The sequence below is a fragment of the Salvelinus namaycush genome, chromosome 7 (assembly GCF_016432855.1).
Source record: "Salvelinus namaycush isolate Seneca chromosome 7, SaNama_1.0, whole genome shotgun sequence".
NCBI lineage: Eukaryota > Metazoa > Chordata > Actinopteri > Salmoniformes > Salmonidae > Salvelinus > Salvelinus namaycush.
Genome location: NC_052313.1, coordinates 21,020,469 through 21,044,153, shown reverse-complemented (window position 1 = coordinate 21,044,153; position 23,685 = coordinate 21,020,469). Strand labels below are relative to the sequence as shown.

The window sequence follows — 23,685 nt, the reverse complement described above, 5'->3', positions numbered from 1 at the left end:
ACTACTTGACTCCTGTTTAGACCTTCATCCCAGTTCCAGCCTCCCTACTCATTCTCGCTCTTCCACCCATAGAGATAGTTAGAGGACGCAACATTGTATATGTCGTAGTATGGAGTCTATGACCAGTGGCAGGGCCAACTCCATTTTAAAGTAGTACATTTTCTTCTTCTACAACTTCTATGAGATTGTAAACAAACTGAAAGGGTGCATACTACCACCTGGAGTGTGTTGTTTGAAACGGTATGAAGCCAAGGTTGGTGATTTACTGCAAACGTGGAATGTTTTCTCACAAGTATAACTAATTGGCTGACCCCCCCCCCCCCCCCCCCCCCCCTGATGATCTGGATGGAATTATGTCATCCTTCCTTAACCCATAGAAAGTCCCAACCAGTTGACTACTTCAAAATGGTGAAAGTCCTCAATTGTGCTGATAAAACAAGCTTTTGTGCACTAGAGTCCTCTATCTATCTCTATGCTTCCACCCAACAACCACCACCACCACCAAGGAGAGGACAGGAAACCAACCCTGGGAATGGCCGCCAGCAGACCCAGGTTATGTCCCCAATGTCATGTCCCTAATGGCACTCTATTCCCTACACTGTGCACTACTTTTGACCAGGATGCATAGTGCACTAAATAGGGATTAGGGTGTCCTTTGGGAAACATCGCATCCTGCTACCTTCAGACCAACAGTATGGAGGGGAAATGTTCATGGAATGCATGGTAGAAGTATAACACTAACCCAGACAGACTGTTTGAGTTTCTCACTATTTATAGGCCTGCTATCTGGGGTTTAGAAGTTATGTATTAGCCTAATGCAAAAGTTACATTTAATGTGAGATAGTTATTTGAATTTTTTTTAAATAAATGTACTTTTTTAATAAATGTAGCAAATGCTCTTATCCAGAGTGGCTTACTTGCCATCCCACCTGTTTTGAACCCCACATTGTTAGCAAAATAAAAAAATATATATAAAAATTGGGGGGGTTGCCTGTTTTGCATGTTCTTTTGGTATTAATACGTGTCACATATCAGTTTGCAAACAATAAAACATTTAAATAAAAAATCATCAGCCTCCATACAAACATGGTCTCTTTTGCTTTCTTGAGTAAGGCAGCTCCAAAATGCAGGTGTTTCAGCCTAGCTCAGTGCTTTCTGTGGTGGTGGGGCAGCCAGCAGAAGATACGGAGCATAGGGGTTAGTAATGTTCTCTAGTTCCGCCGTGATTGTCTCGGTGTTCTGTCACTCATGGGGACACTACATCACTGCCAAATCTAAGGGTACAGCTCGAAAATTCAAGCCCCTTGGGCTTGGGTGCTGCCATAGAGTGGGTGCTGCCATAGAGTTACATTAGAAGTACCCATCCAAGAAGGCTCAAGGTCATTGGCCACAGATACAATTACGTCAAATCACGTTATATCTACAGAAGCTTTGATTGGACTGTCAGCATCATACTTTCAAAATCTTAGCTAGCAGTCATCATCATGAATCAAGTCGACAATCTACTGGCAAATATTTTTTTTTCCTTGTCATAAGAAGAGAAATAATGAAGAGAAATTATAGATTAAACGTATTGGTGCTCATTGGCCCTTGGACAAAAACAAAACACAACAAGTTGGAAATCGTAAATTCAACAATGAATGGTTTGGAAGGAATCAGTGGCTAACTTCAAGCATTGCAAAGCAATCACTAGCCTGCTATCCAGTGGAGTGGGTGTGTGGTTCCAATTCTGAGTTTAAGGGTCTCTTTTCCAAACTAAAATGATAAACATTCCATATTGGCCATACTGTCAATCCAGCATGATTTCAGCTGCACCCAAAACAACTGTTAACTCGGGAACTGGGATATCTGACGTCAGTGAGTTCAAGACAACTGGGAACTCGGGAAAAAACTAGCTCCGACTGGGAAAATACATTTTGAACGGTCATCCAACTCGGAATTGTAAGTCGGGAACTCGGGCCTCTTTCTAGAGCTACGACCTGAAGATCACTGACGTCATCATGATTCGACCTTGTTTTTTTCCCCAAGTTCCCAGTTGTCTTGAAAGCACCATAAATCCAGAGAATGCCAGACTTTGATGACAAAGTTTGATGACAAAATTTGCCCACGAAGGACCGCCGTGCCACCTTCCTGTTCAAGTGAGCACAACAAGATGAGTCCAAAAATCTATTGTATGCTGCTGCCTAAATAATGTAATGTGCCAGGGAAATATGTATACTGTAGCTAAGAAAGTAATACTAAGTGTATGTTGTGTAGTAAGCTGTTAGTAGCCCATGGGCCTCACCCTAATAATTTGGTATATTTTCCCCTTTTAATTTTGCCTACTGTTCTGACTTGGTGGTGCACATGTAGCCAATAACCTGTTTTAGAGAACTGTAATTATTGAATATTGTAAGAGCTTTAATTGTTAGCTTATATGCCCCGTTTATTCATCCTACGGTTCTGACATGGCGTACAGGGAGAACACTGTAAGAACGGCCCATGTTCTGAATTCTGTCACTGTACATTTCAAAAGTGCTGAACAAATAATTACATTTACTACGTCCGTCCTAGCTTGCTCATTAATTACTTAATTGAAATTACGGATTACCTCTTATCCGCTTGTCACCCTTATGCCATAGTGTGTACATCTCAATTGTCATTAGAAACCACATTTGTTTAAGCAAGTCAGCCATATCACCTATGTTTTTTTTTATTAGGCAGTAAATGAGGATGAATGAACTGCCAGACAAGGCTCCGCTGATAGCCAGGTGTAGCAGTGGTAAAGTGTTGGGACTGCTGTTGGGATTGCTGTTGGGACAGCTTTATGTAGGCCCTAACAGTTTGTGGGCACCGTTTGTCACCGTTATAGTGGAATTAATGTATTGTTTAGTGTTGTGTAGAATAGTGGCTTTGCTGGCATGCACCCCCCCTATTTTTTTGTTTTTGTTTGCCCTACCAAGATTTACATGCTACAATTGCCACAGAGTGCGTTCATTTTAAGATATGAGTTTAGACAACCACATATCACACAGTCATAGTAAGTACATTTTTTCCTCAATAATGAAACGGTGGTACTTATCAGATATTTACATACTGGGCTATTAAGTTGTGGGAAGGAATACAATCTACACCACAACTGACTAGAAACAAACATAGTCCTACATTAAGGAAATCGCTAAATCAATATTGGTTGGGAATATATTTTTGTTTTTGTTGTTGCCAGTTTGGCAGTCTATTATTAATTTGTCATTCACTAAAGTATAGTATCATGTTAAACTTCAAATTAGTGGACCGTCTTGACAAAAAACTTGTGAGAATATTTAGTATATGAAAAGTTCATCATTACCAGAAAAGAGAAGAATTCACACCTCTGAAGTCAGTGTTATCCATTTATAACACTGACTGAATATCAAGGTGATGTGTGAGGTGACTGCAACCTGGACTCAGGGGTAGAAGCAACGTAGTAAATGAATATCCAGGACACTCAAATTAGTTTGATATGTTACGTTTGGTGTTGTATTAATTTGTGGATATCCATCATCCATTTCATATCATACGAATTGTAATTTGTAACGTATCATATGTTACGAATTACAATTGGTATGATACGTTACGAATTTCAATTCGTACAATATGTTACGAACTTGCAATATGTATGACATGTTACGAATTCCAATTTGTTGTGGCTAAAGTTAGCTATGTTGCTAACACTAGCTAGGCTAGGGGTTACAGTTAGGGTTGCTAAACTTTCGTGAAAGCAGTGCACCACAAAGGAAACAGGGGCGCCACCTGGGACGCAGCCAATGTGAGGTAAGGACAGATATCATTACAACAACAACAGCAACATCACACTACTGCAGAATGCTGTAGCCCAGGTACTCCCAAACTGGGGGTACGTGCAATGCCGTCGGGGTACGCCAAATAAAAATGTGATTCATATAAAAAAAATGATAATTATAAGAATTGTTTTAAAAATTAGTTTAAAAAAAATCTTCACATTTTCAGACAGTCCACTTATATTTTCCAACGGGGCTATACATTTTGGTGAGTTTTTTTTCTCGACTGAGTAGCCCCGTTTCTCTGCCAAAAATAAAATTAAACTATCTAGTGTTCAGCGAAATAACAACACAATGTCAAATACAGGTAGCCTTGTCAAATAATTAACATCCAATCACATTAACGTTACTCTCTCACTGGAATTTCACTAATGGTCCGTATGTAGCCAAACGTAGCTGCTGCTTATGTTGGTATCTGTACTGATGGCGCAAAGCCATGACAGGGAGACATAGTGGAGTGGTAACATGTGCAAGCAGTTGCTCCCGACGCAACTTGGGTACACTGCAGCATCCACCGAGAGGCTCTTGCTGCCAAGGGAATGCCTGACAGCTTGAAAGACGTTTTGGACACTACAGTGAAAATGGTTAACTTTGTTAAAGCAAGGCCCCTAAACTTGTGTATTTTCTGCACTATGCAATGATATGGGCAGCGCGCATGTAAAGCTTTTACAACATACAGAAGTTCGCTGGTTATCAAGGGGCAAACTATTGACAAAATTGAGGCTATGATTAAGAAGTTGGAGCTCTTCTCTGTCTGCATTAACAAGGACAACACACAGGTCTTTCCATCATGGTATGATTTTTTGTGTGCAAATTAACTCAAGCTTACGGACAATGCCAAATTCGATACAGCGAAGCACCTGAGTGAGTTGGATGTGCAATTACGCAGGTACTTTCCCAAAACGGATGACAGAAACAACTGGATTCGTTATCCCTTTCATGCCTTGCCTCCAGTCCACTTATCGATATCTGAACAAGAGAACCTAATAGAAATTGCAACAAGCGGTTCTGTGAAAATGTAATTTAATCAGAAGCCACTGCCAGATTTCTGGATTGGGCTGCACTCAGAGTATCCTACTCTTGGCAAATCGTGCTGTTAAGACACTGATGCCCTTTGCAACCACATACCTACGTGAGAGTGGATTCTCGGCCCTCACTAGCATGAAACTAAATACAGACTGCGTGTGGAAAATGATTTAAGACTGAGAAGCACACGCTTCTCATTAACCTGTGGTAAGTTATTCACAATTTTCGATGAACAAATAAGGTTTTATAAGTAATATGGTTAAATAAAGAGTAAAATTATTGATTATAATTATATTATTATTTGTGCCCTGGTCCTATAAGAGCTCTTTGTCACTTCCCACGAGCCAGGTTGTGACAAAAATTCACACTCCTTCTTATGTTTAATAAATGTATCGTAGAGTGTGTGTTTGGCAGGCTTACGATGACCCTGGTGCTAGAGGGGATACGCAGCTGGAGGTTGAATGTTTGAAGGGGTACGGGACTATAAAAAGTTTGGGAACCACTGCTGTAGCCTAATCCTTGATCAATGAACTGTAACACAGTATGCAGGTTCCCAGACCAGCACTAGTAACAATCACTAAACACACCATAGTGGTGGTGGTGACCCAACCAGACCTACCAGCATTTCAATCCTACGTAGCATTTCAATAGTGTTGTGTTGCGGAACGCTTAACTATTTCATGATAAGTTACATGAAGCGTTGAATTTGACATTTAGAGTTAAAATGACTGTCAGGTGAAACATTGATCGGGTACATGTAACAGTATAACTTTTAGTACGTCCCCTCGCCCCGACCCGGGCGCGAACCAGGGACCCTCTGCACACATCAACAACGGTCGCCCACGAAGCATCGTTACCCATCGCTCCACAAAAGCCGCGGCCCTTGCAGAGCAAGGGGCAACACTACATCTAGGTTTCAGAGCAAGTGACGTAACTGATTGAAACGCTACTAGCGCGTACCCGCTAACTAGCTAGCCATTTCACATCCGTTACACTCACCCCCCTTTCAACCTCCTCCTTTTCCGCAGCAACCAGTGATCCGGGTCAACAGCATCAATGTAACAGTATAACTTTAAACCGTGCCCTCGCCCCGACACGGGCGCGAACCAGGGACCCTCTGCACACATCAACAACTGTCACCCACGAAGCATCGTTACCCATCGCTCCACAAAGGCCACGGCCCTTGCAGAGCAAGGGGCAACACTACATCTAGGTTTCAGAGCAAGTGACGTAACTGATTGAAACGCTACTAGCGCGTACCCGCTAACTAGCTAGCCATTTCACATCCGTTACATACAGATACAGAGATAGATTGTTCTGAAACACACAAACACACAAAAGAAAGAAAGAGACCAACACACACATACATTCAGGTACACACTCACTTCAGTGCTTCCTCCCATTTGAATAGGAAGGGGAGTCTATATTGGACATTTTTTGCCTTGAGCTCCTTTTCTATCTCAACCACAATATTAGGCTAATTTACCCCTTCAATCAGTCTTTTCTTCAGATTAGTGTACACCTACTGTGAATTCCAAGTTGCTGGCCATAGTCTACCTTTATCCTCAATCCTTTGAATTGCTGCAGTTTTATTGTCCATTTGTTTTCATCTACATTGGTTTTTAAACATCCCTGGTTTGTTTTCTCCCTCTCCCCCTTACTCACTCACATGCACGCACGCACGCACGCACGCACGCACGCACGCACGCACGCACGCACGCACGCACGCACACACACACACACACACACACACACACACACACACACACACACACACACACACGCACACACGCACACACACACCCACACACGCACACAGATTTAGAGATTAGTGTGGAGGCATTAGGTCTGCATAACCTCCCGTGGCAAAAGTTAACAAACGTTGTCCAGCTGAGGTCCTAGTCAGGCCTCAGTGAGTTAGGCCTGCTTTTCCTCTGTTAAAACACCCCCTGACTCACACTCACGCTTACACACTCACACTTACACACACAACAGAGTGTGACCCCTGTAGGAAAGGGGTCCCAAAGCTGGGGTGTCAGGGGACCCACACACACCGTGTGAGTTTTCTCCCTGCAATGCTAACACTGACATGGAGCCTACTCCTTTAGTAATACTTTGGCCAAACTCTGCAGTAGGCCTACCATTACAGGTCTTAGGAATGACCTATGCAATTACCCCGTATCCAACTGGTTAGTACAATCTACCACCTCGTCCTCTCATCGGTTTCTAAGAGTAAAGTGACGTACTTGACTTAAACTTTTTTTGTCTTTGGGGAGCATAGGTCATTCACAAATATCCTTCCTCAGGATCGGTTCTGTGCCGGTTTCTCCACTTGCTTCAAGGATTTTATTGCTTCTCTTAGTTGTGCCTCCACAACCTTCTCCAGCCTTGCCTTGACAAATAGAAATGGTATTGTCAGTCAGTGGACTACTGGACAGAGTCTAATGCCATTATAAACTGGGTGGTTCGAACCCTGAATGCTATACCACGGGTATGACAAAACATTTAATTAAGTTGGTAACCAGTTTATAATAGCAAAAAAAAGGCACCTCTGGGGTTTGTGGTATATGGCCAATATACCACATCTAAGGGCTGTATCCAGGCACTCCGCATTGCGTTGTGCGTAAGAACAGCCCTTAGCCATGGTATATTGGCCATATACCACACCCCCCTCATGCCTTATTGCATACTGCAGCTATTGGATTCATTCACCTTATATAACACCTATTATCTGGTCATTACAGTAGGCCACAATAGTGGCGAAACCAGGGGCCGTATGTGTCAAGTTTTTTAGAGTAGGAGTGTTTGATGTTGCACCAGTCTGGCCAGAACAGTAACTTGAAGACAACTGTAAGAGAACCTTGGTAATGTGTACATTACTAATCAGATGGAGAGAGCCATTGGGCACCTGTTTAAGAGGAATCATTACGCCCACATTTACCTGTTTTAGTTCACTGGGTGTGTTGAAGGACTAATCCTTTTAAAGAGGATTTTCACAACCCAAGCTAATGGTTTAATAAGGATTAACCGTAATCAAAGATGTAATGTGATAATTCAATTAGATCCATTTACACTGTTTTTTCCCCAAATAGCACCATATTCCCTTTATAGTGCACTACTTTTGGCCAGAGTCCTAGTAAATTTTTATCAAATCCAATTTTATTTGTCACAGTTTTATTTGTCACAACAGGTGTAGACCTTACAGTGAAATGCTTACTCACAAGCCTTTAACCAACAATGCTTTTCAGTCTCCTGAGGGGGAAGAGGTTTTGTCGTGCCCTGTTCACGACTGTCTTGGTGTGCTTGGACCATGTTAGTTTGTTGGTGATGTGGACACCAAGGAACTTGAAGTTCTCAACCTGCTCCACTACAGCCCTGTCGATGAGAATGGAGGCATGCTCGGTCCTCTTTTTCCTGTAGTCTACAACCATCTCCTTTGTCTTGATCACGTTGAGGAACACGCACCCCTGAGGGTCCCCCGTATTAAAGATCAGCGTGGCGGATGTCTTGTTACCTACCCTTACCACCTGGCGGGCGGCCCGTCAGGAAGTCCAGGATCCAGTTGCAGAGGGAGGTGTTAAGTCCCAGGGTCTTGATCTGAACATTGGGTGAGTAGAAAATTGATTCAGAATATCTGACTATTTAGACTAGAGTATATGCAGGTAGAATACCTCCAAATGAAGACATTATTATACATATAGTGAGGAAAGCTTTTTAGACATGTCCTCCTGGTTAGTCTAGCTTTCCTATTTGGATCCTAATAAAATACCAAATAACAAGTTTGACAAGCAATGGTATGTGTATTCCATTATCATAGGCTATATGCTTATGCCATTATCATAGGCTATATTTGTATGCATATAAAACGTACAAACGGATAAGCTGCTATGCATGTATGCAGTGATGGGTAGTCCTATAGTGAAGTGAAGACATCCGTCATGGGGAAATATAAACCTTGATGTGTGCCGCCCTCTATTGGTCAATGATCATCAATGCGTTTGTGATGAAACTTTAATCAAAGCCAACTTCGATGGAAATATAATATAATTATGCCAATGCCAACAAATGTTAGACACAATTGTTGTGGGTTCCCTCAATTAAAATGTCCCCAGTAAAGATGTTTTGTATGGGGAGTTTTGGTATTGGTAGTCTCCAATAATGAGTTTGTGAGCAAGCAACTGTATTTGAAATGTCCATTTAATTCAATAGCAAACAAATGTGCTAAATATCAAGCGACTATATATTTTTTGAAGAATTAATTCAGTGGGTGTGGCTTGATCAGGTGGTTTTCGAATGTAATCCTATGAAAACGAAAGTAGGCTACTTTGAGGAAATAGACTTACAACGACGGGCCTTTTACTTGATAGAATTTTCACTAAACCGTTTGCTCAAAATGTCGAGATCATCTGTACTGAAAATAAAAAGTGTAAACTCAGCGAAGGTAAGCACTAACTAATGCATATGTTGTTAATAAGTGTTAAGCGTTAATTTAGCCGGGTTTTTTTGGCATCTCCACGATGTAGCTAGCTAACGTTAGCTAGATTAGTTTAGCTTTACATCGAAGCTATATGTAGCCTAAATCACGTCAATTGACCGAGAAATCTCGCTAGCGTTAATTGGGCTAAATGTTTTTTCTTACATTATGTTACCATTTAATTGTGCGCGAATGGTTGCATAAGAATACCTATAGGTTATAAATAAACTTTTTTCTTGCGATATGGCCTGAAAAACAAATAAGTTGTTACATTTAGTTCTGTTACGCGCAGCCGTTGTTAGTTGGAAAATTCCCTAGTCATTCTGCCAGACAGCCATTACTTATGCAAAAGCGAAAGCAAAACAAAAACGGTTTCACTGGTTTACTCGATTGAGGGGGCGTTCTAGGCTGTCTTTTTTTGCAGTGCGACTAACACCACCTGAGTTTAGGTGTGTAAAGGTAGTTTACAATAGATTACACAATTATGACACACTGATCCTAATGTGCTTGTGAGTTTAAGTTATTTTATAGTATTAGTTAAGTACACCTATTTCCACATTATGCACCACATAGACAAAGACTGCTTTCCAAACACTTAAGACACACCCTCAGCACTCAAATTAAGTGGACACTTCTGATGACGTGTTATGACGTCTGACGAGTATACACTTCCAGGGCAAGGTAGGAAGGAATGATTTTGAAATGGACCGCCCTTGCCCGTAAATTCGTCACTCGTTCATCCCGAGATGATTGTGTTTTCAGCCACCGGTAGCCTGTGTGCTTTATATGCGCTACAGTCAATTATGATTGCATGTCTACTTATTAACTATATCATTTAATAATATACGCCTACTGTATGATAGCTAGCAAATTAATTAGCTAACTGACGTTAGCCTGCCTAGCTGGAACTTCTGAAGAAGAAAAATGTTTTATTCCTACAATTTCCAAAAGATAACCAAACAAAAACATCATTACTTTTATAAGACGTGCTTGTGCATTAGTAGCACAATTTTTTTTTACTTATTTACATTTGTTTTTACTTAAACTTGTATGTTGACTCTATATTGCCATATAGGTTTTTAGTTTTGGCGGACTCTTCTTAGCGGATGTACAATCGTCGAAAATTGAATTATGGGGCGTTTCAGGCCCCAAAGTGAACATAATTGTACACTCGCAAACTCCATAAAAAAACGAGGGCTGTGGGGCTTAGGTTGCAAACTTCCCTTGCTTGGCTAATCATTTGGACCAAAGACAAATATGGCTGCGGGCATTCCCCCAAGGGCATAAGGCGAGGGTAAGTGGACGAGGGTGTGTCTTTTATGAGTTTGAAACGCAGCCAAAGTATCTTCTTTTCATCCCTTCGCATTAGGTGGATAACTTCCGCCAGTCTCTGTATCAACAGGTATGTGTTTGCCTTATTGTGTTAACAGATGTCTGCTGGTGCAATTGCATGACCATTTGAAGTAGAAAGGGACATGCCGTTGTGGCATAATGGTGTAGTTAGTTCTTACCTATTTCTGTTATTTTTAGGCAGAGGATCTGTTTTCAAACTACATCCCATTGAAGATCACCCAACTGGACAACCTGCTGAAGGTAGGTCTCATTGGTTAGTGTCGTGGCAATTTCCTGTATTACCAAATAAGGAGAGTTACAAACCACACACCAGTCAGAGTTATACTTAAACTTCATATTTAATTATATGAGCTTTACAATAGCCCTTTGACTCTCAGATCAATTCAGTGTCTATAATGAATTCTGAGAGTCCCTACAGTAGAATACAAAGATCTTGAGAAAGGAGTATCCCTTAGCCAGATTGCATTCGCTATAAATTATCGCTCAGTTTGGTCTCTAAAACGAGGTTCTAATCTCGTTTCTGGTACTTCATAGTACCAAAACATTACCTCATCCAAGGCATAACTCAATTGTCAACTCTATATACTCCCATCTCAAGTAAACCCCCTCTTCTCCCCACTCCTGGACAAGCTCACTGAGGGGAGTGACTTGCGCACAAACATTGTGGAGTCAAGTAATTGGTCCCCCTTAATCACGCCATCCCTTCACATGGTTTAACAGATACATTCACATATGAAGACAATGTTCCATCCTGTCCTCTTCCCTTTCTGATATTCTGCATAGCACCAGGGACATCTGAAAGACAAGCCTGACCTCTCCCCTCTCTGGGCCCCAAGTGACTGAGCCTTGTTTGAGAAGGGAAAAGTGCAACTGCCAACACTATAGTCCAAAGGGATACATTCTAATAAAAAGTATATCACATAAGAATATTATGCAGATATGACATCTTAATTACTTATGTTACCCAACTAATTCTGACTCATCCACCACATTAGTTCACATCCCATGTATCACTGTCTGTTCCCACATTGTGAAATTAACCAACCTTTTCATCCCATATCTTGTCCAACTGTCTACCTACTTTCCTCTCATCTATCTCTCCACTTCACTCCCTTTCCTCTCTTCCTCTCCTTTATCCCTCCTGCTCTTCCTCCATCCCACTCTCCTTTCCATCTCTCTTCCAGGAGGAGGATCTCAGCATCACAGACCTGTCCACTCTCCATGCTCCTCTAGACATCCCTATACCAGACCCTCCTACTCCAGAGGATGAGGTGACTGGCTATCATGCTCTTCTAACCAAATACAAAATCTGTTCCCAAATGGCACCCTATTCACTAGGGAACTTCTTTTGACTAGGGCCCATTGGGCTACCCACAGGGCTTTGTTCAAAAGTAGCGCTCTATATAGGCAACTGGGTGCTATTTGGGACACATACCATATACACTGAACAAAAATATAAACGCAACAAGTGTTGGTCACATGTTTCATGAGCTGAAATAAAGATCCCAGAAATGTTCCATGCGCATGAAAAGCTTATCTCAAATTGTGCACTTTTTTTATATATTTTTTCCCCCCATCCCTGTTAGTGAGCATTTCTCCTTTGCCAAGATAATCCATCTACCTGACAGGTGTGGCATATCAAGAAGCTGGTTAAACAGCATGATCATTACACAGGTGCACCTTGTGCTGGGGACAATAAAAGGCCACTAAATGTGCAGTTTTGTCACACAACACAATGCCACAGATGTTTCAAGTTAGTGTGCAAATGACATGTTGACTGCAGGAATGTCCACTAGAGCTGTTGCCAGGGAATAGAATGTTCATTTCTCTACCATAAGCCTCTTCAACATTGTTTTAGAGAATTTGGCAGTATGTTCAACCGGCTTCACAACAACAGACCATGTATATGATGTTGTGTGGGGGAGGGGTTTGCTGACGTCAACGTTGTGAACAGAGTGCCCCATGGTGGGGTTATGGTATGGGCAGGCATTAGCTACGGACAACAAACACAATTGCATTTTATCGATGGCAATTTGAATGCACAGAGATACTGTGACGAGATTCCTGAGGCCCATTGTCGTGCAATTCATCCACCGCCATCGCCTCATGTTTCAGCATGATAATGCACAGCCCCATGTCGCAAGGATCTGTCCACAATTCCTGGAAGCTGAAAATGTCCCAGTTCTTCCATGCCCTGCATACTCAGACATGTCACCCATTGAACCTGTTTGGGATGCTCTGGATTAGAGGTCGACCGATTTATGATTTTTCAACGCCGATACCGATTTATTGGAGGACCAAAAAAGCCGATACCGACTAATCAGCCCAAAAAAAAAAATATATATTATTTTTTTTATTTTATTATTATTATTTTTTTTAAATATTTGTAATAATGACAATTACAACAATGCTGAATGAACACTTATTTTAACTTAATATAATACATCAATAAAATCAATTTAGCCTCAAATAAATAATGAAATTTGATTTGGTTCAATTTGGTTTAAATAATGCAAAAACAAAGTGTTGGAGAAGAAAGTAAAAGTGCAATATGTGCCATGTAAAAAAGCTAACGTTTAAGATCCTTGCTCAGAACATGAGAACATATGAACGCTGGTGGTTCCTTTTAACATATTCCCAGGTAATAAGTTTTAGGTTGTAGTTATTATAGGACTATTTCTCTCTACCATTTGTATTTCATATACCTTTGACTATTGGATGTTCTAATAGGTACTTTAGTATTGCCAGCCTAATCTCGGGAGTTGATAGGCTTGAAGTCATAAACAGCACAATGCTTGAAGCACAGCGAAGAGCTGCTGGCAAATGCACGAAAGTGCTGTTTGAATGAATGCTTACGAGCCTGCTGGTGCCTACCATCGCTCAGTCAGACTGCTCTATCAAATCAGACTTAATTGTAATATAATAACACACAGAAATACGAGCCTTAAGGCATTAATATGGTCAAATCCGGAAGCTATCATTGAGAACAAAACGTTTATTCTTTCAGTGAAATACGGAACCGTTCCGTATTTTATCTAACGGGTGGCATCCATAAGTCTAAATATTGCTGTTACATTGCACAACCTTCAATGTTATGTCATAATTACGTAAAATTCTGGCAAATTAATTACGGTCTTTGTTAGGAAGAAATGGTCTTCACACAGTTTGCAACGAGCCAGGCGGCCCAAACTGCTGCATATACCCTGACTCTGCTTGCACAGAACGCAAGAAAGGTGACACAATTTCCCTATTTAAAATAAATTCATGTAAGCAGGCAATATTAACTAAATATGCAGGTTTAAAAATATACTTGTGTATTGATTTTAAAAAAGGCGTTGATGTTTATGGTTAGGTACACATTGGTGCAACGACAGTGCTTTTTTCGCGAATGCGCTTGTTAAATCGCCCGTTTGGCGAAGTAGGCTGTGATTCAATGACAAATTAACAGGCACGCATCAATTATATGCAACGCAGGACAAGCTAGATAAACTAGTAATATCATCAACCATGTGTAGTTAACTAGTGATTATGTTAAGATTGATTGTTTTTTATGAGAAGTTTAATGCTAGCTAGCAGCTTACCTTGGCTCCTTGCTGCACTCGCATAACAGGTAGTCAGCCTGCCACACAATCTCCTCATGGAGTGCAATATAATCGGTGTCCTAAAATGCCGATTACCAATTGTTATGAAAACTTGAAATCGGCCCTAATTAATCGGCCATTCCGATTAATCGGTCGACCTCTACTCTGGATTGATGTGTACGACAGCGTATTCTAATTCCCTCCATTATCCAGCAACTTCGCACAGCCATTGAAGGGGAGAGTTTCAACATTCCACAGGCCACAATAAACAGCCTGATCAACTCTATGCGAAGGAGATGTCGCGCTGCATGAGGCAAATGATGGTCCCACCAGATACTGACTGGTTTTCTGATTGACGCCCCTACCTTTGAATTAAAAAAATATATATATAACTGTGACCAACAGATGCATATCTGTATTTCCAGTCATGTGAAATCCATAGATTAGGGCCTCATTTATTTCAATTGACTGATTTCCTTATATGAACTGTAACTCAGTAAAATCTTTGAAATTGTTGCATGTTGTGTTTTTATATTTTTGTTCAGTATAGATCAACAGGATTGAATGGTTTGACTTACTTGACTTTAACCGCTTGGCACAATTGGGAGCATAGGGCATCCACCATGATGCTCCACCTCACTGTCTTCTGTGTGAGGGCTTTTGTCTCTAGCCAGGAGATCCCCCACTTTACTCAGTTCCTGTAGAGTGGAGCGTTTCTAGTTGGTTTTTGGCCTTCTCTGCTGGCGAAAGCATTTAGGTTTGAATAGCAGTTAGCTCATTCATTATAAGAGTAGCATATACAGTGTATTCAGACCCCTTGATTTTTTTTCTCCACATTTTGTTTCCCCGTCATCAATCTACACACTATCCCATAATGACAAATAAAAAACTTTTTAAAAAATGTTTGCAAATTTATGAAAAATAAAAAACTGAACACATTTACATTAGTATGTGGACTTTACCCAGTACTTTGTTGAAGCACCTTTGGCAGCGATTACAGCCTCGAGTTTTCTTGGGTATGATGCAACAAGCTTGGCGCACCTGTATTTGGGGAGTTTCTTACATTCTTCTCTGCAGATCCTCTCAAGCTCTGTCAGGTTGGATGGGGAGCGTCGCTGCACAGCTATTTTCAGGTCTCTCTAGAGATGTTCGATCGGGTTCAAGTACGGGCTCTGGCTGGGCCACTCAAGGACATTGAGACTTGTCCCGAAGCCACTCCTGCGTTGTCTTCGCTGTGTGCTTACAGTTGTTGTCCTGTTGGAAGATGAACCTTAGCCCCAGTCTGGGGTCCTGAGTACTCTGGAGCAGGTTTTCATCAAGGATCTCCCTGTACTTTGCTCCGTTCATCTTTCCTTCAATCCTGACTAGTCTCCCAGACCCTGCAGCTGAAAAACATCCCCACAGCATGACGCTGCCGACCACCATGCTTCACTGTATGGATGGTGCCAGATTTCCAACAGAAGTGACGCTTGGCATTCAGGCCAAAGAGTTCAGTCTTGGTTTCATCAGACCAGAGAATCTTGTTTCTCATGGTCTGAGTCCTGTAGGTGCCTTTTGGCAAACTCCAAGTGGGCTGTCATGTGCCTTTTACTGAGGAGTGGCTTTTGTCTGGCCACTCTACCATGAAGGTCTGATTGGTGGTGTGCTGCAGAGATGTTTTTCCTTCTGGAAGGTTCTCTGGAGCTCTGTCAGAGTGAGGCCCTTCTCCGATTGCTCAGTTTGGCCGGGCTCCCAGCTCTAGGAAGTCTTGGTGGTTCCAAACTTCTTCCATTTAAGAATGACGGAGGCCACTGTGTTCTTGGGGACCTTCAATGCTGCAGAAATGTTTTGGTACCCTTCCCCAGATCTGTGCCTCGACACAATCCTGTCTCTGAGCTCTATTGACAATTCCTTCGACCTCATGGCTTGGTTTTTGCTATGACATGCACTGTGACCTTGTATAAACGGGTGTGTGCCTTTCCAAATCATGTCCACTCAATTGAATTTACCACAGCTGGACTACAATCAAGTTGTAGAAACATCAAGGATAATCAATGGAGACAGGATGCACCTGAGCTCAATTTCGAGTCTCCTAGCAAAGGGTCTGAATACTTATGTAAATAAGGTATCGTTTTCTTTTTATATACATTTGCCAAAATTTCTAAACCTGTTTTTGTTTTGTCATTATGGGGTATTGTGTGTAGACTAATGATACTTTTTTTGATTTAATACGTTTTAAAATAAGGCTGTAATGTAACAAAATGTGGAAAAAGTGAAGGTCTGAATACTTTCTGAATGCACTGTATATTTGACATGGTAGGCAAAGGCTACAGATTGACTAATTTATTCTCCCTCCAGGAAATGGAGACTGACAAGAATGATGATGATGAGAAGAAGAAGAAAGGTACAGTGGTTCAAGTCATGGCCTTCATTTAGGAGTGGTAGTTGCCATTCCTTAGCTCAAGACCAATTATTTTAAAATAGGCTTCTAAAATAATTCCAAGTAGTGGGTATTTTATTATTTTACATAAATGTATTTTATGTGGATGCAGGGGGTGGAAACTTACCAGTTGGTGTTGTTTTTCCTTGGTCTCTTTCAGCTCCAAAATGTGGCTTCATCAAAGGGAATGAGAAGATTGTGAAGCTGCTTGACAGAGTCAAACCAGAGATCCTAGCACTGAGGGAGACAATCATTACAGTAAGAACTATACAGAGATCCTACCACTGAGGGAGACCATTACAGTGAGAATCATACAGAGATCCTCGCACTGCGGAAGACCGCCATTACAGTAAGAATTAGACAGATGTCCTAGCACTGAGACCATTACAGTAAGAATACAATAAAGCAACAGGGACCTCTTGTGGTCAAATGAGATGCAACGCTCTGATACAGGCTGGTGAAGGTTTAAATTTACTGTAGCAGTCATTGGTGTTTATCTTCTTAGGTGTCCTGCTGGATTCAGCATCTCATTCCCAAAATAGAGGATGGGAATGACTTTGGCGTTGCAATCCAGGTAAATGGTCAACACACATATGTTTAAGGTCAAGTGGTCGTTCATGAAAAACATTAAACTGGTACAGATGGAATTGTATTCTCCTGAAGTTTCATTAAAATCGACATGTTCATGTGTTACTTCCAGGAGAAAATCTTGGAAAGAATAACTGCAGTGAAGACCAAAGTGGACGGCTTCCACACCAACATTAACAAGTATGATAGCTTTTCATACGTTCAAGTAACTTAGAGCAGTTGAGGTTATCATACATTGATCCTACATTTGACAATAACCTTTGACAAAATAGATATACATTTCACAATAACTTTTGGTCCTTCAGGTACTTTTCAGAGAGGGGTGATGCAGTGGCTAAAGCCTCCAAGTTAACTCATGTGGTGAGAATTGGCATTTGTAGACACTACCCAATTTTGTATTCAACTGACCCGATGTCTGACACATGCCCTTCTCTTACTCATCCCCATATTTCTTCTCCTTCTTCCTGTTATCAGATGGACTACCGCTCTCTGGTCCATGAAAAGGATGAGGCTGTTTACTCTGACATCAGAGTCATCCTTCTGGACATCCGTGGCTTCTATGTGAGTGACCCTGTTCCCTATATAGTGCCCCTTATAGGCTCTGGTCAAACGTAGTGCACTAAATAGGGAATAGGGTCCCATTTGGGACAGAACCAAGATGCTACTACCGTATACACGACTATAGTAGTGTATATACTGCTACTACTAACACTAGTCTGTCTATCATTATTAATCTATAAGGGAAATGGGTCAAAGGGATGAATTAAAGTTTGTCTGATGTTTTTAGATCTCTAAAGTGAACTAATGTCAAGATGAAACTACGTCCCACAACTTGGTTTGTTTTAGGTCCAGCTATAAACCTCCAACCCCAAAGATAATCTCCAGTGTACTGTAAAAGATGCAAGAGCACTTACTTCAATGTTTCTATTTGTGTTTGTGTGCTACAGGCGGAACTGTATGACATCATCAGCAAGAACCTGGAAAAAGTCACTAATCCGAAAGGAGAAGAAAAGCCCTCAATGTACTGAGATACACATGAAGGGGGAGGAATAGTCAGGCTCAACGATGTGACATTTTTCAGGGGTATACTAAGATGGAATTTAAGTATTGTTGGGACTGGCCAGCCAGGCTATTAGACCACAGTTTGTAATAACCTGGGTGACATTGTACTATGCCATGCGATATTTGAAGTGAGAGAATTTAGCTAGCGGGCTAGTTTGGCACATCTTCTACTAGCCTCAGTCTAGCAGACTTGTTTAATTTCCATCCTTGGGTATCCTACTATACCAATCAGTCCTGTTTGTACATCTGCAACAAAGCTGCTTGGCTTTGTCCAGATTTGTCTGTTTTTTTTTCTTCATGCTAATAAACGCATCTTTAATGTTTAACACTGAACCTAGAGACTAATTTTGAAAACTTCCAGTGGACTTCTAGGGAAGACACCATAACGAACGTCGTCCACGCAGTAGAACTGTGGCGATTTTTAACAAGTAAAATCATTGGGAAATTAACAGAAAGTGATGGCCGACGTTCTGTGGTCAAAGGTGAGAGGACACCCGTCCGCTGGGCATGGCTGACATTCGTGTTGGTCTGTCTTGTCCTTTTAGGAGCTACAAATGAACACACTGGGGGTTGTTTATTTCCAATGACACTTGATTCTGTGATTTATTTATAAGAAAAAATGTGTAGTTCCACTACATGGTAAAAATGGTTTACATGTCAAAGGTCAAACCAACTGTTGCTCTGTACACACATTATCAAGGCTTCATTAGGGAAAACACTTGTTACAAAAATCTTCTCAAAACTGAAAGAAAGAACCCAAAATATAACATTATCACAAACTGGTTCAAGAAAGTACTGATGAGAAGGCAAGTATACATCCACAAGAACATAAAAAAATGTTTCTTTTTTCATACTTCAGGCCCTTCGCCTCCAGGTATGAGCTAGAACAGAAGAAGTAGTGACAATATATCATGCAGCAAGTGTTTGATAAGTTCAGCTTGAAATGCCACTACCTGCGCCATCGAATTGCAAGAGGGCAGTCACGTGTGTTTGCGAAGACGAGATCAAATACCGGTGTGTGGGCTCATGTGGAAGGAAGCATTACTGTTAACCCTTTAACTGTATCTAATTGAAAAACATGTTGAAACAATTATTTCACCTTAAATTCCTATTACTAACAACTCAAATGAACTTCCAATAGTATTTTTTTTCTACTTGATGTTTATTTTGGAATCAACAGAGCTCTACCAGGTGGTTGAGAAGACAAAGTCATACCAGCAATGCCTAATTAATGCATTTTCAGGTGGTGTTTTCTGGAATGTCCTTCAAAATAGTTTATTTCAAATTAGCCAGGTTCTTCCACATCTTCAGACTACATTTTGAGATACTTAACAATCTGCAGTTTTTTTATTACTGTAGTAGTTATTTTATAGGTCGACCTTAAATGTGAATATTGATTAATTGACCCTATTGGCCATGAAATCTGCTTTAACGAATTGATGTTGCCTAATATAGTTTTGTCAACAATTTATATTTGAACCAAAATAGGTATTTTTATAAAAAGATGTATGTACCCTATTCTTAGTCCACCACTTTTACTGACATAAAATGTAAAAAAAAAAATAGCAGTTAAACTATTTATTTTCATATTCCTACTCTTCAAGGTCTCTACTAACAGGAATGGTGCAATATTAATCCCTCACCAACTGAATTCCTGCCTTTTATCCCATATCTTTAGTGACTGAGTTTTCTTATAGCGCTCTAAGTGGGCAAAGTTAGAGTGCCACAACACTGAACCGCAGGAACCCAAAAATATACAAAATAATGTAAAGTGGTGCTGGGGGAGTTGACCAATTAAGTTCAAGTGTAGGTTGTTTTCATATCCACTTATAAATCCATTGTCAAAACATGCTCTACCAGCCGGTTGAGAATAGGCTTAAAGTTACGCAAGCAGCATGACCTCGTTACACCTACCATGGTGATGTTGTTGCCGTTGAGTAGGATCTGGTCCAGTTTGGTTATCCTTCTTCCCTCCGGTGTGATTTCACTAAAATACACAGTCATTAAGGAGAAGGATAAAACATGTCCAGAATCATCAGATCTGAAAGGATTTAATGGGTGAAAGTACTTACAATTCTGTCACGTCCTCCAACACCATGTCTGAAGCGGTGGGTGAAGGATCAACTGTATATTTACTGACAATATACACTGAACAGAAATATAAACGCAGCATGTAAATCGTTCGTCCCATGGTACATGGGCTGAAAAAAGTGATATCAGAAATGTTCTATATGCACAAATTTGTTTACATCCCTGTTATTGAGCATTTCTCCTTTGCCAAGATAATCCATTCACCTGACAGATGTGAAGCTGATTAAACAGCATGGTCGTTACACAGGTGCACTTTGTGCTGGGGACAATAAAAGGTCACTAAAATGTGCAGTTTTGTCACACAGCACCATGCCACAGCTAACTGCAGGAATGTCCACCAGAGCTGTTGCAAGATAATTTCATGTTAATTTCTCTACCATAAGCTGCCTCCAACATCGTTTTAGAGAATTTGGCAGTACGTCCAACCGACCTCACATCCGCAGATGGCGTTGTGTGGGTGAGCGGTTTTCCGATGTCAACGTTGTGAACAGAGTGCCCCATGGTGGGGTTATGGTATGGGCAGGCATAAGCTACGGACAACGAACACAATTGCGTTTTATCAATGGCAATTTGAATACACAAAAATACTGTGACGAGATCCTAAGGCCCATATTTTTATGCATCTGTTGGTCACATATACCATATCTGTATTCCCAGTCATGTTAAATCCATAGATTAGGGCCTAATGAATTTATTTCAATTGACTGATTTCCTCATATGAACTGTAACTCAGTAAAGTCAATTAAATGATTGCATGTTGCGTTTATATTTTTGTTTAGCATAAATGACTACAGTAACAATGTTTGAATTGAATAGATTGCAAAACTACTGCTAAAGTGCAAAACCTTCATTAAAATGAACGACAAATAATGAGACGTTTTGTAGGACATTTCCAGAAAGGATACTGACAAAATCATCGAAACCCAACAGGGTGCCGACAATTTCTTTGTCGTTTTTCATGACAATATGGATTCGGGAACCTATACATTTGTCCACGAGCTCTGGAAGAGAACACAAAGAGGATATGTTGAAATCACATGATTACTTGCATGACCTATATCTATCCTACTCTGCCTTTGTAAGGTCTTTCAAAGCCAAGTTAATAAACAGATTACCGACCGTTTAGAATCCCACTGTACCTTCTCCGCTATGCAATCTGGTTTCAGAGCTGGTCATGGGTGTACCTCAGCCACACTCAAAGTCCTAAACGTTATCATAATAAACGATATCATTTACGAATGTTGCATACCCAAGTTCAGCCAATCTTTTGTTTACCCCTGGCGGTGTTCAACATCGGGAAGTAGCATTAGTCACTCTAGCACAGTGGTGGAAAATAGTGTTTTATTAAGACAGTAAGCATATTTTTCAGTTTTGTTTTTCACCAACGGACCTTTAAATCAAGTTAAGGAGGAAACCGACACCTTTGCAGCCTGAATGGAGGATGACTTGGGCGGCAGGGTAGCCTAGTGGTTAGAGCGTTGGGCTAGTAACCGAAAGGTTGCAAGTTCAAATCCCCGAGCTGACAAGGTACAAATCTGTCGTTCTGCCCCTGAACAAGGCAGTTAACCCACTGTTCCTAGGCCGTCATTGAAAATAAGAGTTTGTTCTTAACTGACTTGCCTAGTTAAATAAAAAAGGTTAAAAATGTAAGTCGCTCTGGATAAGAGCGTCTGCTAAATGACGTAAATGTAAATGACTTATGTACGAACCGGTCGCCAGGGGACGAGTGTTTTACCGGCAGTGCAGATGTATGTATGACGTCATTGAATAATAGCGCCATCTAGCGGTTTTTAAGATGAACTTGTCAACCCCAGGTAGCCCAGTGGTTAGAGCATTGGGCCAGTAACCGAAAGGTTGCTAGATTGAATCCCTGAGCTGACAAGGTAAAAATCTATTGTTCTGCTCCTGAACAAGGCAGTTAACCCACTGTTCCTAGGCCGTCATTGTAAATAAGAATGTGTTCTTAACTGACTTGCCTAGTTAAACAAAGGAAGAAAAAAAAATGTTACTTTATTTGGCAGTTAAAGGTGCACTATGCAGAAATTGCTCCACCATTTCCTGGTTGCTAAAATTCAAATAGTTCACCTAATTTCAGTTTCTGACAAAACAAGCAAGCATAGTGTAGAGAATTATTGTACCATCGTCAAATATCTTTTCCATAACCAACATTTTTATTTTTCATCTGTTTGAAGCTGGTGTACAAAACCAAAAGACGCAATAACGAACAGGAAGCATAGAAATAACACAGAGACCAGATCTACCGCTTCTTAGATTGCTTTCAATGAGAATGACAGATCTATAACCCATTTCTATGGGAATTTAGTAGGGTCACCCAAAAAGTGACATATTGTAGCTATAATATAGTCCTTTTTTATTTAATCTCTTGAGATGGGAAAACCTGTTTATGAAGTTGAACATATGCTCTTTATGACAATGTTAAAAAGAGGTGAAATCTTTTTCATATTTTTTTAAAACCAAATTACACTTCTCAAAAGACACTGAATTGATGGAACGACCATGTTACCACAGAACAAAAATCGTTACATCTAACATGTAGAAATTGTTATAACATTTTGTAACATTAATTGAGCCAAACAAAAGATGTGCAGCATGTGTCCCTCCCTTCTGAACAGTTTTAACGTTGGTTTGAAGTTTCTATATGATCAAAGTTATTGAAATTTGAATAGTTTGATCATGCACTTCGTTGATGGTCCCTAATTTGTTGCGTTGACCATGCGCTAGGCAGCCTACACCGTTGCTGTGCGATTATTTAAACTCGGGTCAGAATCAGGGAAAATTAAAACCTGTGAAATGTTGTACACATTTTTCTTTCATAAAGAGCCTAAGGTCTGTAGCTCAAATCGTTAACGAGCTACTGGTGTTTGAACGTCCGAATGTCGAATCTCAAACCAACTTTACCAGTGCTATACCTTAGCAATGCGGACATGCTACTGCTAACATGACTCCTGCATTTCATATCTGTCAAACCTGTAACTGTCGCAACACGACTTCAAGCGTTAACAACGTACTTGGTATCTGTAAAGCTAGCTGGACATAAAAATTATTAACAAAATCAAACAAACCAAGTGGGAGCAACTGTGATGGATTTGTAGCTGGGGTGGCCGCCATGTTTAGTTTGAAAAAGACGGAAGTAATCGACTGAAAAATGGACGATAGGAATCATCAGACTACAACAGTCGAACAGAGACCGTGGTACCCGTCGTTGGGTGCGACGCACATTCGGTCTGTCCTGCTGAGTCTTCACCCGACAAA

The 23,685-nt window shown here is 40.8% G+C and overlaps 2 protein-coding genes across 3 annotated transcripts; one reads left to right on the top strand and one right to left on the bottom strand.

Moving 5' to 3' along the window:
- The first annotated feature begins 9,138 nt into the window (after positions 1 to 9,138).
- On the top strand, positions 9,139 to 18,654 carry LOC120051086 (proteasome activator complex subunit 2-like). Of its 2 annotated transcripts, XM_038997736.1 has the most exons (11): positions 9,139 to 9,285; positions 10,688 to 10,720; positions 10,849 to 10,911; positions 11,856 to 11,942; positions 16,590 to 16,635; positions 16,832 to 16,929; positions 17,177 to 17,245; positions 17,372 to 17,439; positions 17,565 to 17,619; positions 17,734 to 17,820; positions 18,207 to 18,654. In XM_038997736.1, exons 1-11 carry the CDS (start codon positions 9,148 to 9,150, stop codon positions 18,285 to 18,287), a joined length of 825 nt encoding a protein of 274 aa, XP_038853664.1. In that variant the 5' UTR covers positions 9,139 to 9,147; the 3' UTR covers positions 18,288 to 18,654. The 2 variants fall into 2 exon arrangements, with proteins under 2 accessions (XP_038853664.1, XP_038853663.1); XM_038997735.1 differs by lacking the exon at positions 10,688 to 10,720 and having other exon boundaries at positions 9,145 to 9,285.
- Positions 18,655 to 18,905: 251 nt separating this feature from the next.
- On the bottom strand, positions 18,906 to 23,592 carry LOC120051087 (U6 snRNA-associated Sm-like protein LSm5). The gene is made up of 5 exons (XM_038997737.1): positions 23,496 to 23,592; positions 21,318 to 21,413; positions 20,394 to 20,421; positions 20,236 to 20,308; positions 18,906 to 19,202 (listed from the first exon to the last, which is right to left on the bottom strand). The coding sequence occupies exons 1-5, from the start codon at positions 23,539 to 23,541 to the stop codon at positions 19,170 to 19,172; spliced, it is 276 nt and encodes a 91-aa protein (XP_038853665.1). The 5' UTR covers positions 23,542 to 23,592; the 3' UTR covers positions 18,906 to 19,169.
- Positions 23,593 to 23,685: the final 93 nt, after the last annotated feature.

What these genes read in the sequence shown, in the direction of transcription:
- LOC120051086 (XM_038997736.1), top strand. Translation starts at nt 9,148, where the DNA reads ATGAAAACGAAAGTAGGCTACTTTGAGGAAATAGACTTACAACGACGG. An exon ending in TGATGAGAAGAAGAAGAAAG is followed by an intron (nt 16,636 to 16,831) that starts GTACAGTGGTTC and finishes GGTCTCTTTCAG; the next exon opens with CTCCAAAATGTGGCTTCATC. An exon ending in TGGACATCCGTGGCTTCTAT is followed by an intron (nt 17,821 to 18,206) that starts GTGAGTGACCCT and finishes TGTGTGCTACAG; the next exon opens with GCGGAACTGTATGACATCAT.
- LOC120051087 (XM_038997737.1), bottom strand. Translation starts at nt 23,541, where the DNA reads ATGGCGGCCACCCCAGCTACAAATCCATCACAGTTGCTCCCACTTG. An exon ending in ATCACAGTTGCTCCCACTTG is followed by an intron (nt 21,414 to 23,495) that starts GTTTGTTTGATT and finishes GTTCTCTTCCAG; the next exon opens with AGCTCGTGGACAAATGTATA. An exon ending in TTGGAGGACGTGACAGAATT is followed by an intron (nt 20,309 to 20,393) that starts GTAAGTACTTTC and finishes TGTGTATTTTAG; the next exon opens with TGAAATCACACCGGAGGGAA.